The following is a 13333-nucleotide window of genomic DNA, read 5'->3' on the forward strand; positions in this document are numbered from 1 at the left end:
ACCCCGCTCTTCTTGTCAATTTCACTGCCTATGCCGTGAGCGGTGGACCACGAGTATACGGTCTTGCTGCGTTGCATTGCGTTCAGTTTCATTCTGTGAGTTCGACAGCTACTTGACTAAATATTGTATTTTCGCCTTACGCGACTTGTTTACTTTTCAGAAACATGGTCACTTTGATAAAAAATATCCACACACAAAATATAATTGTAATTATGATGAATAATAAAACAAAGACAGCCAATCAAAAAAAGTCTCATTCTCTTTGTTCCATGAGGGGGGTAAGAGAGAGAGAGAGTCAGAGAGAGAGAGAGTGAGAGAGAGAGAGAGAGAGAGAGAGAGAGAGAGAGAGAGAGAGAGAGAGAGAGAGAGAACAAGAACAAGAACAAGATTTTATTCCTTTAAGGCCTTAGCCCCTTTCGGAAGGGGGCTGGTTACACAAAAGTAAAGCGTGTGTGCAGCAGCAATCCACACACGCGTCGTTTCAAGTGAACAGAAGAAAAGACAATGTATAATCACAAAATACTAATGCTTAAACAGCATTTTCTAAACATTTAAATGAAAAATACAAGAACTTAGCTACATTGCAAAGTATAGTTTCATTTTTCACAGACAACAACAGTGCAAGTTTGAAATTCGAAGGACATCTACAAAATTTTGCTGGAATAAATTGACGTCTTAGATTTTCCAGTGCAGGGCAGCATAAAACAAAATGCAATTCATCTTCAGTACTAGATTGACACAAACGACAGACCAAATTATTTTCACTTACAGCTTTATACCTTTCTGTATGTAAAGCAAGTCTGGAAATACCCAATCTAAATTTAACCAAAACATTTAAAATGTGTCTGTTTACTGGAATTGACAAGTATGTTTCTACAAAATTTGTTGTCTTAAAGGTACGGTACAACGCAAACCGGTCGCTAGTCTGAATATGATTATCCCACTCTTGCCACCGGCAGTCAATAATGCGTTGCCTAAAACATGCCAAAAACGAATTAATACAGGCTACACCTTGGTTAATCCATACATACTGAAAACCATATCGACACAGGCACAACCGTACCTGTGATGCCCAAGTAGATTTACCTCTGCTATCTAGAGTAAACAACATCTTATAATGCTTTACGAGGTAATCTACTGTCATCCATTCTTGTCAGTTTCAGCCAGTATCTTATGCAACGTACATATGAATTTAAGTAAATGGGATAACGTCCAAATTCACCATAAACAAGATCATTAGGAGTACGCCTGTCAACACCTAAAAAACGTTTTAAAGCAAACAAATGCACCTTTTCTACTGTTGCTGCCTGCATCAGACCCCATACCTCAGCACCATATTGAACAATAGGTTGAACTTGTGAGTCAAAAAGCTTGATAAAAACATCCAAAGACAATCTATCGAATTTATACAAATTACTCATAATACACAGTACTGCACGTTTTGCTCTGGCAACTAGATCTTGACAAGCAAGATTAAAGCTTAATTTGGTAGAAAAATAAATACCTAAATACTTGTATGCATTTACTACCTCCATTCTTTGCCCACCAAAATACCAAACTTCACGAGCAGCTAGATATCCACCTTTACGAAAAACCACGATGTTACTTTTCCCCATGTTTACTTTAAGCTCAAGGCGCTCTGAAGCAAAATATAGACAATGTAGTTGTGACTGCAGACCAACAACATTTTCAGACAGCAAAGTAATATCATCGGCAAACAGTAGAATGAACAATTCAACAATGTCAGGGTTTAAAGTAATACCATGCCTACCATTATCCATGATTTCTAATGCCAGCTCATTTATAAATAGAGCGAATAAAATTGGACTGCACACGTCTCCTTGCTTCACACCTTTTGTACAGTTAATGAAATCTGTTAGTTGAGCACCACATCGTATTTTAGCCTTAACCACTGCATACATACTTTTAATACATCTATACAACTTTCCCTTTATACCATTTTTAATCAAAATTGGCCAGAGCAGTCTGCGTGAGATACTATCAAAACATTTCTCAAAATCAATGAAAGCTACATAAAGTTTGCGATTGTTAGAAAATTGTTTCTGTACAGCAGCAAGCAGAGTGAAGATGTGGTCAACAGTAGAATAATTTTGTTTGAAACCAGCCTGACATTCACCTGTAATATTATGTAATTCAGTCCACTCTTTAAGTCTATTATTAACAACAGTACCATACAATTTACTACATATATCACACAATGAAATTTCCCTATAGTTGTTAGTATCATTTATATCTCCTTTCTTAAATAACGGTACAATAACTGAATCGTACCAGTTCTGTGGATAGATTCCCTCATCAAACAAAGCGTTAAACAGTTTCACTAAAAACAACACCACATCTTCGCTAGCTGCTTTAAAAAATTCCCCAATTAAACCATCAGGTCCTGCAGCTTTGCCCGATTTCAGTTTTCTGATAGCAATCAACACTTCTTCTTTGGTAATGGGTCTATCCAGCATTTCTTCATATTCATTATTCACGTCATTAACATCAGCATGCTCATCATCTTCAATCTCATCTTTTTCTAAAATGCTATGAAAGTGCTGGTACCAATCATCAACAGAAATATTATTTTGCTGCTGGACCTTTTTACAAGAAACATTTTTAATTTTCCTCCAAAATTCTCTCTGATCACTTACAGCACCTACAAGTTCTGTATACAAACTGTCATTGTACTGTTTCTTTTTTCTATGCACTAAGTTTTTATATTCACGCCTGGCTTTACAATACTCATCCCTATCCTCATCTTCTAATGAATTCCTACATTTTCTCAGCAACTTTCGGACACGTCTTCTTTCAAGCACACATTCACGATCAAACCATTTGGATTTACGTGGTTCATCTGACAAGATAATAGTTTTCTTCATACAAATTGCACAATCTTTAACTGAATTTATAAACAAAGTCAAAGCATCATTTACATTAATATCAATCATTTCGCTTGCCAGTCGTAACTGTTGCCGAAACACATCAGAATTAATTGCATCTTTGTACTGATGTTCATGATCAGAGTTCCAAACAAATTTTTGCAAAACTTCTTTTTTCTTAACCTTTGTAGCATGTGAATAAAGGTTGTTTTGTTGAGTGATAGTTAATTCAAGTGGCATGTGTTGTGAATCAATATTGTCAGAGACATAAAGGCTGCAAGATTTAACAATGGAATCAAAGGGGGGTAAGAGAGAGAGAGAGACAGAGAGAGAGAGAGAGAGAGAGAGAGAGAGAGAGAGAGAGAGAGAGAGAGAGAGAGAGAGAGAGAATTGAATTGAACTTTATTTAACAAGGATTAAGATTTAAGGCTAAGCCTTTTCTTACAATCTGTCCTTGGGACGCATAGACACACAATTATATAATTAAAAAATAAAAACAAAATAAAAAGTTAACCAACAAAGGGAGGTCGGAAAACTTCAGCACGTGATAATATATATAACGTCCCGGCGTGCTAATTCACCGTTCCCGTGTGTCTAAAACACGCGGGGACACGCAGGGACACGCGAGGACAGTTTTACTGCACGCGGGGACGGTTAAATAGCACGCGGGGACGTTATTTTATAACATTCTGACCACACACAACAAACAAAAAATATTAAGTAAAAAAAAAATATTTTTTTTTTAGAAATACATAAAGGATAGTCAGAATGTTATTATATAACGTCCCGGCGTGCTAATTCACCGTCCCCGTGTGTCCCCGTGTGTCCCCGCGTGTCCCCGCGTGTCCCCGCGTGTCCCCGCGTGTCCCCGCGTGTCCCCGCGTGTTTTAGACACTGTCTAAAACACGCGGGGACACGCGGGGACACGCGGGGACACGCGGGGACACGCGGGGACACGCGGGGACACACGGAGACAGTTTTACTGCACGCGGGGACGTTTAAATAGCACGCGGGGACGTTATTTTATAACATTCTGACCACACACACAAAAAAAAAACAAAAAAAAAATTAAGTAAAAAAAAATTTTTTTTTTTTAGAAATACATAAAGGATAGTCAGAATGTTATTATATAACGTCCCGGCGTGCTAATTCACCGTCCCCGTGTGTCCCCGCGTGTCCCCGCGTGTCCCCGCGTGTTTTAGACAGTGTCTAAAACACGCGGGGACACGCGGGGACACGCGGGGACACGCGGGGACACGCGAGGACAGTTTTACTGCACGCGGGCACGGTTAAATAGCACGCGGGGACGTTATTTTATAACATTCTGACCCCAAAAAAAAAAAAAAAAAAAAAATTATTAAGTAAAAAAAAAAAAACATTTTTTTTTTAGAAATACATAAAGGATAGTCAGAATGTTATTACATAACGTCCCGGCGTGCTAATTCACCGTCCCCGTGTGTCCCCGCGTGTCCCCGCGTGTCCCCGCGTGTCCCCGCGTGTCCCCGCGTGTTTTAGACACTGTCTAAAACACGCGGGGACACGCGGGGACACGCGGGGACACGCGAGGACAGTTTTACTGCACGCGGGGACAGTTTTACTGCACGCGGGGACGTTTAAATAGCACGCGGGGACGTTATTTTATAACATTCTGACCACAAAAAAAAACCACAAAAAAATATTAAGTAAAAAAAAAATTTTTTTTTTTTTAGAAATACATAAAGGATAGTCAGAATGTTATTATATTACGTCCCGGCGTGCTAATTCACCGTCCCCGTGTGTCCCCGTGTGTCCCCGCGTGTCCCCGCGTGTCCCCGCGTGTCCCCGCGTGTTTTAGACAGTGTCTAAAACACGCGGGGACACGCGGGGACACGCGGGACACGCGGGGACACGCGGGGACACGCGGGGACACGCGGGGACGGTTAAATAGCACGCGGGGACGTTATTTTATAACATTCTGACAAAAAACAAAAAAACAAAAAAACAAAAAAAATTAAGTAAAAAAAAAAAATTTTTTTTTTTAGAAATACACAAAGGATAGTCAGAATGTTATTATATAACGTCCCGGCGTGCTAATTCACCGTCCCCGTGTGTCCCCGTGTGTCCCCGCGTGTCCCCGCGTGTCCCCGCGTGTCCCCGCGTGTCCCCGCGTGTCCCCGCGTGTCCCCGCGTGTCCCCGCGTGTCCCCGCGTGTTTTAGACACACCGCCCGTCGGGGAAGGATTGTGCCATTAACGTGCATGGTGCAGCAACGGGACGCTCAGAGACATTTCTTGTGTCGTGGAATTCCTGCTTTGTTTCGAGGATGCTAGAAAACCAATGCCACTTTGGCACGTAGGGTGTTTATTGTGCTTCCTCTGCAGACATATCGGTGTGGCATTATACGCAGCAGCCAAGGTGTGTTTGTCTGACATTTTGTTTGTATTGAACTGCAAGGTCGCCGAGTGAAGCAGCAATAGGGAAGGGGGGTTATAGGGGAGGAAAGCTGGAGTAATTTCGGCACAGCTGGTCGTCTGTGAGAACTTTACCACTACAAGGGACTGATGATTCGCTTTGACATTTCTAGTGGTACCACGAGGTACTGTCTGCAAAAAGGATCTTGGAGCGGGTGGAAATACCATTTCTTCACAGTTGGTACACCTTTCAGAGCAATGATTCGTTTTGGCAGCCTGACATTTGCTGCGGTACCGAGTTGTACTTTGTGAAACGTTCTCATCTGTAGACAGAAAACCCGTACTATCCTTGCACTCAGTTTTAGTCTTGTAGCTATTGTTTCGGCTAAGCTGCACTAGGTGACAATAATTGTCTTTGACATTTTCCCTTCATCAGCATTATACTGGAAAAGTCAAGTTGTTTTCAAACGAATACCAAACTGTCATACCTGATTTTGCGCTGGCGATGCATGCAGCAAGAGCGATAAGGATTAGCTCTTTCTCTGGATTCAACACCACGAAGACAAGCAATTCCCTCTGGCATTTTGTGAGGAGAGAAAGGTGCCGTGTTCCCTATCGGTTGATCTTGGCAGGCTGGGTAAGTTTGATCTGGTTGTGTGAGGACACACTTCAAAGAAGGTGACGAAACAGACACTGAGTTCTCACTCCGTTCACCGAGGTCGTTTGGCTGCAAGGAGGGATTGTTCCTGTCAGCAACCAGGGTGGTTTTCGTGTCTCTGTGGTGGCAGGGTATGTGTTAGAACTGGGTCGTTTGTGCAGTCGGCATGGCCGAGCCCCTATCCAACCCCCAACCCCTCCCTGAAGATAATATTCAGTTGAAATATTCAAGTCGTTGAAAAGAATTATATTTTTGCTAAACAGGCATCCGAAGAGGCATCCGAAGACTGCACGATAGGCGAATTAGTATTATTCATTTTTCAAAATCATCAGCCCTTCATTTCTAAGACCTAAACTAGAAAACAATCGTCCATTTCGTTGGCCTAAACTAGAAACAGCCTTCCATTTCTTAGGCCTAAACTAGAAAACAGCTCTTTCGAGGCGTTACTGAATACCACATGATTTCATCGAATCTTCATGCCATCATGAATTCGAGCCAACACAGTCTGTATCAAAACTGCATATCAGCACACTGCGGTGGCGTAATATTATACGGGAAAATCAGCGTAATCATCGCTTTAATCTGAACACACTGAAATAGATCGGTTATGAATCATTGAATTATCGTTGCATCACACCCACTATAGGCCTTGGAGGCAAACTCCATTGAGCTGACAAAACCTGGTGTTTATAAAATCAGAGTGTTTGAAAGCGGCTGTCTTGCCGTGCGGATGTCGGTGCAAGCTGTTGGTTGTAATATCATTGCTCTGTTGTGTCTGTTTCATGCACAGGTGTTCTGGATGTAAAGTCGTCGTCCTTGATCAAAACGATACCACGAGAGTGTCTCGCAAGAGGACGTAAAGTACGTTTCTGTTATTAAATAATCGCTCGAGTGTATCGATTAAATGACAGCCTGGTGTGTATGTTTGGGGACTTCAAGACTAGAATGATAAAGTTATGTATCGATTGAATGACAGCCTGGTGTGTATGTTTGGGGACTTCAAGACTAGAATGATAAAGTTATGTATCGATTGAATGACAGCCTGGTGTGTATGTTTGGGGACTTCAAGACTAGAATGATAAAGTTATGTATCGATTGAACATTGGATTTCCCTTCTTTGAGCCATGTGACGTCAGAGTCCAACAAACACCTCGACCGCTAGCGCGGTCTCGGAGGAATACTGACTGGCTCGATCTGTGTAAAATGTTATATTTTGGTCAAAAATACAAACAAGGTATAATAATTATGTTTTTAAACCTTACCTTTTCTTGTGTTTTTGTTTGAAATGCTTGCGTTGTAAACGATGACGCAGGTACCACGCCGGTAAAAGAAGCAATAACTGAATTCTTAGTTAAAGCGCTTAAATTTGCAAATCATTTCGAAAAGCAGCTGTGATGAAAATAATGTTTATTGTCGAAAGCTCTCATTGTTATGAATGACACATGTGTTGCTGAAAAGAAAGGCTACGGTTATTTTGTTATGAGACAGCTTTGGTGAATCAAATCGTAAAATAAACAGGGAGGGGAGGGGGGGGGGCGGCCGAGTTTGCGTCAATCATATTCTCCTTCTCCTTGAAGAGCGTTGAACCTGCACTTATGAACGCAGATGCATATACGTAAGAAATCACACCTTAAGTTCCAATATAGCCGCGTGGCATATTGAATCAATTACGTGAGTTATCTGCCTTTCTGCTTCTTTCTCAAATAACACTCACGTTAGATACAGGTTGTGTTATGACTGCAATATTTTCGTTACCCAAATACCAGCATTTGTCTGGGATGCGGAGGCGACTGCTATGCGTTATCATCACCGTTGTTTATCTGCACATAGCAGGTGAAGATGTAACTATTGTAGGTAGGTATTCAGGGAAATATTGTGAATGCTTTTGTATACCAGTGTAAGGTGGTCGTTACCCAGATATCAGCACAAGGATGAAAGGATGACTGTTTTAGTAGTTTTCGTTCCATTGTAATTAATGACGATATTTTCGGTTGAACCTGGTATTTTTGCTGTCGTTTCGTTTCTCTTGAATTGGGCTAGTAGGAGGAGGTGTGCACTTTGAGTGTGCAAACCGCTTTTTGTGAATAATTGTACCCCTACGGTGCTTCTTCTGGGGTTGAGGTGGACGGTTTTTTAAGTTAAACCTGAGGTGACTGGTTTTGCGAGTGTGGCTATTTCTCTTTCCTTCTCTTTCTTTTTTCTCTCTTTCTTCTCTCTTTCTTTCTAACGTTGCTTGCTATGAATCCTTCCAACCAACTTCTTGCGTCAGTATTCCCATTAAATAGTTCCATAACTGTCTACTTTTGCCCATATTTATGTGGTTGCTATCGCAACTGGGGAATCTGCCAATCGATTGCGTGATTGTGTGTATGTATTTGCAGTGTTAACATGGGAATGTGCAGTAGCAAGATTTACTCGCGGCTCTCGCACATTGTTGTCATAGTTGATATATAGTATGTCTGCTTGCGACAACACTCGATTCTTGTTATGCCAGTCAATGATCGGATTTGTTGCTTTTGTACACACGCAGAGCTGATAAGTCGTATGAATAACAATACATATATCGATGCTGAATGTTTTATTTATTTTATGCTGCTTGTTATCGCGCGCATATTTCAACATACGGATTCAAGGCGCAGGGATTTATTTATGCCGTGTGAGATGGATTTTTTTTTTTACACAATACATCACGCATTCACATCGGCCAGCAGATCGCAGCCATTTCGGCGCATATCCTACTTTTCACGGCCTATTATTCCGAGTCACACGGGTATTTTGGTAGACATTTTTATCTATGCCTATACAATTTTGCCAGGAAAGACCCTTTTGTCAATCGTGGGATCTTTAACGTGCACACACCAATATAGTGTACACGAAGGGACCTCGGTTTTTCGTCTCATCCGAAAGACTAGCACTTGAACCCACCACCTAGGTTAGGAAAGGGGGGAGAAAATTGCTAACGCCCTGACCCAGGGTCGACTCGCAACCTCTCGCTTCCGAGCGCAAGTGCGTTACCACTCGGCCACCCAGAATGTTGCATGGCGTCGAGCGTACCTGTGAGTATGTCTTGTAGGGAAGTTATAAGAGCTATCGGCTTATATTTACATCGATGCTGTTATTTCAGTTGACAGCAGAATCGACTGTGTTAGCGCTCAGCCGTGAAGTTGTACACAGCAGAATCTGTACATGTGTGGTCGATTCTTCATGCATATATACCCAGTGGCTGCCTGCTTCTATTGATGCTGTTACTTCAGTGCGCTAGCGCTGTTATTTCAGTTGACAGGAGCATAACTATGGTAGCACTCAGGCGTGAGGTTGCAGGGGGAAAACTGTATGATCGATTCTGAAAATATTGGAACTGACGTTCGGATTCGTCCTGTTAATATTGAATCTGAAAACTGTGTGTGGGTTGTTGTTCGTTGATCACGGTGGGATTCGGCTTGCTCTTCTGTGAAACGTCTTCAAGACCATGGCAGGACTGGCGTATCTGTGTTGATGGATTCTGAAAATATTGGAATTGACGTTCAGATTCCTCTTGTTAGTAGTGAGTCTGAATATCGTCTTTGCGTCGATGTTGTTACTTGATAATACAAAATAGTGGTATTCGGCTTGTCATACTGTGAGACTTTTCCGGAAGAACATGGCAACAACATCGAGGTTTCTGTGATGATTGATGGTCTGAGACTTTCGCAATCGTTCAGATCAATACACTTTCAGTGCGGAAAGGGCTTAAAACATTCAGGCCATTCCCATCGAAGAGCTTTCAGTGTTCTGCATGAACATTCACTTTACAGGCTACTCGTTCTGAGGGTCGTTTATCGATGTGACTGGTTGCAGAGTGTTATTAGTTTGCAGATCGATCTGCGTGTCGGTGTTGTTTATGATGTAATCTTGTTATCGGCGGCTTTGAAATTATCGAGCAAGTCAAGGCCGGTGTCACGATTTCATCTTTCGCCTGTGTACATATTTCCCCCTCGATATATACTCAAGACTGAAATGTTGTTTCCTGGTAAAATTAAGAAGTGAAATTATTTATGGACGAAAAGCATGTCAGTTTCTTGCATGTGAAGAAAAATGGTGGTGAAATGTAATAAGATTTCACCCCCAAAATCGATTTATTCGAAAACGTGTACCGAGTGGTTACGTCCCTTGAGTAAGAAGGGGAACATTTTAGGATGAATCAAATTTCAAAGTTAAATAAAAAAAAATTGGTTGGACAAATCGCTCATCAGTACTATCGAAGGGTGTTTTTTTGTTCAGTGTAGAGTTTATACTAGATCAACGAGGCCGAGAATCGAAATATCACCACGGCGAAAGATGAAAACGTCACACCGGGCTTTGTTGAAACAAGAGAAAATGCGTGTTTTTGATATCGATGACATATCACTTTGTTCTCATGTTTGTTGTTTGTTGCGAAAACTGTTATGTCATAACATTCGCAAATGGCTCTGTTTCCATATCTGTCTCTGGGCTTAATTGCCGCCTCTCTCTGTGTCGGTCACCCACTGAGAACTCTCCCTCCCCTCCCCCCCCCCCCCCTTTCTCCCCCCCTCTCTCCCCTCTCTCTCTCTCTCTCTCTCTCTCTCTCTCTCTCTCTCTCTCTCTCTCTCTCTCTCTCTCTCTTACCCGATTTAAATCGGGTTGCGTTTACATGCATAGCGTGGATTTACACGTGTGCGGGTGTATAGTCTATGTAAACGTATATATATGTGTGAGTGTGTGTGTGTGTGTGTGTGTGTGTGTGTGTGTGTGTGTGTGTGTGTGTGTGTGTGTGCAGCCATTGTTGTTTTTGTGTATATATGTATTGAGACATGTTCCCCTACCAGTCACGCGAGAGTAACGCCGACTGGTGGTTTCTTGGTTTTAAATATTTGTGGTCTGCAGATTGATTGGTTTTTTGAGTGTGTGTTAACTGTCCTAGACCGAACAATTGGATCAGTATTTTTCTTTGTGTGTACATACTATGCCTTGCTTTTTATCCTTAGTCTTAGATATTTTTGTTTACCTATGGCTTTCGTGTCTGTGTGTTTTGTTTGTTCGTACTCATAAACTAGTTTACTATGTTTTTGTTGTTATTCATGTTTTGTTCATTCGTCCTTTTACCCCTTTTATGAATGGTGCAGAAATTGTTGTTTTACCTTGTCTACAAGGCTTGTATTAGCTAATGACAATAAAGTGTCAAAGCGTCTCTCTCACATGTTATTGTTGATGCATGTCCTTTGTGACATTGATCGTTTACCATGAAATGTGAACAACGCCTTTCTATTCTTTCTTTTACCGTCAGTGTCAGTAGGGGAACCTGTGTTACTTATGGTCTGCAATTCTATCGTCGTTCATTGCAAACAATCGCAGCATTTTACTTAGCTATGTTAATGTGCACGTGGTGTACTGTTTTGACGTTGTCGCTGTTTTGACTCCTAGTCTGAGCATTGTTAATGTGATTTTGTGTCGTTACAGCACCGGCAGAGTGTGGGGCCCCAGTCGCTGAGTCTCTCGCAGATGTTTGACATGGCTGGCTCCGGCTATGTGGGCCAAAATGAACGCTTCTCCAAAGATCAGGTGAGCTTTTTGTGGTTTTATTCATTTTTGAAGAGAGAGACAAACAAGTCGCGTAAGGCGAAATTACTACATTTAGTCAGAGACATAGATTGTATGTATGTCTCTGATTTAGTCAAGCTGTCAAACTCACAGAATGAAACTGAACACATTGCATCGTTTCACCAAGACCGCATACTCGTAGTTTCGTCAATCCACCGCTCGTGTCAAAGGCAGTGAAATCGACAAGCCAGAATAGTGCGGTAGTGGTCGCGCTGAGCGGGATAGCACACTTTTCTGTACCTCTCTTCGTTTTTAACTTTCTGAGCGTGTTTTTAATCTAAACATATCATATCTATATGTTTTTGGATTCAGGAACCGACAAGGAATAAGATGAAATTGTTTTTAAATCGATTTCAGAAATTTTATTTTAATCATAATTTTTCTATTTTTTTATTTTCAGAGCTTGTTTTTAATCCGAATATAACATATTTATATGTTTTTGGAATCAGAAAATGATGAATAATAAGATGAACGCATAGCGTTCATGGATGAACGTAATTTTGGATTGTTTTGTAAAAAAATTGTTTTAATTACAATTTTCAGATTATTAATGACCAAAGTCTTCAATTAATTTTTAAGCCACCAAGCTGAAATGCAATACCAAAGTCCGGCCTTCGTCCAAGGTTGCTTGGCCAAAATTTCAATCAATTTCATTGAAAAATGAGGGTGTGACAGTGCCGCCTCAACTTTTACAAACAGCCGGATATGACGTCATCATGACGGGCGCAGTGGCGCAGTGGTAAGACGTCGGCCTCCTAATCGGGAGGTCGTGAGTTCGAATCCCGGTCGCTGCCGCCTGGTGGGTTAAGAGTGGAGATTTTTCCGATCTCCCAGGTCAACTTATGTGCAGACCTGTTAGTGACTTAACCCCCTTCGTGTGTACACGCAAGCACAAGACCAAGTGCGCACGGAAAAGATCCTGTAATCCATGTCAGAGTTCGGTGGGTTATAGAAACATGAAAATACCCAGCATGCCTCCCCCGAAATCGGCGTATGCTGCCTGAATGGCGGGGTAAAAACGGTCATACACGTAAAAATCCACTCGTGCTAAAAACATGAGTGAACGTGGGAGTCTAAGCCCATGAACGAAGAAGAAGAAGAAGAAGAAGACGTCATCAAAGACATTTATCGAAAAAATGAAAAAAACGTCTGGGGATATCATACCCAGAAACTATCATGTAAAATTTCATAAAGATCGGTCCAGTAGTTTACTCTGAATCACTCTACACACACGATTCCCCCTCTATGTTAAAACATTTAGTCAAAACTTGACTATGTGTAAAAAAGAGAGAGAGCACGCACGCACGCACGCACGCACGCACGCACGCACACACACACACACACACACACACACACACACACACACACACTTACATTTCTTGGTGTGTTGTTTATGCAGTGTAGTCTCTGGAGAACCTCCTGCCCACCCCGGCACCTTCTCTGTCCCTGTTGTCCCTGTTTCTATTCAGTTCTTTGTTTTTTTCTGAAAGCTTTTGAAAAGATTGATCCGTTGCTTTTGACCAACAAAGAAAGCGTTCCTGTGTTAAATTCGTATGAGATAAGCCGAACGTTACTCAATACCACACAGTAGCCGTTATTCAACAACAGCACAAACATGCTTGAACTCAGCAGAGCCTTCTTTCTATTTCTAACTCATCCCTATCGTTCTGCTGTATGTAGGCCAAGTTATCAGCACGCGGTAATAGTGGTGCGCTGTTGACAAGGTGAAGAAGCGAACTATGTCTGGCGCCGTTCCAGACAAGAGCCATTTGTGATTTGTTTTTCGTTTTGTTCGCATTTCTT

At 41.6% G+C, this 13333-nt stretch overlaps 1 protein-coding gene across 6 annotated transcripts in view; it reads left to right on the forward strand.

Annotated features, from left to right (window-relative positions):
- Positions 1-13333, forward strand: part of LOC138959636 (ras-GEF domain-containing family member 1B-like) — a 148501-nt gene that overhangs the window by 112963 nt on the left and 22205 nt on the right. For all 6 annotated transcript variants that reach the window (XM_070331200.1, XM_070331203.1, XM_070331202.1 and 3 more), the window contains one exon: positions 11390-11491. In XM_070331200.1, the coding sequence (XP_070187301.1) occupies positions 11390-11491 (102 nt within the window). The remainder of the gene's footprint in view (positions 1-11389; positions 11492-13333) is intronic.

Source organism: Littorina saxatilis, linkage group LG2 (genome assembly GCF_037325665.1).
Source record: "Littorina saxatilis isolate snail1 linkage group LG2, US_GU_Lsax_2.0, whole genome shotgun sequence".
Taxonomy (NCBI): domain Eukaryota; kingdom Metazoa; phylum Mollusca; class Gastropoda; order Littorinimorpha; family Littorinidae; genus Littorina; species Littorina saxatilis.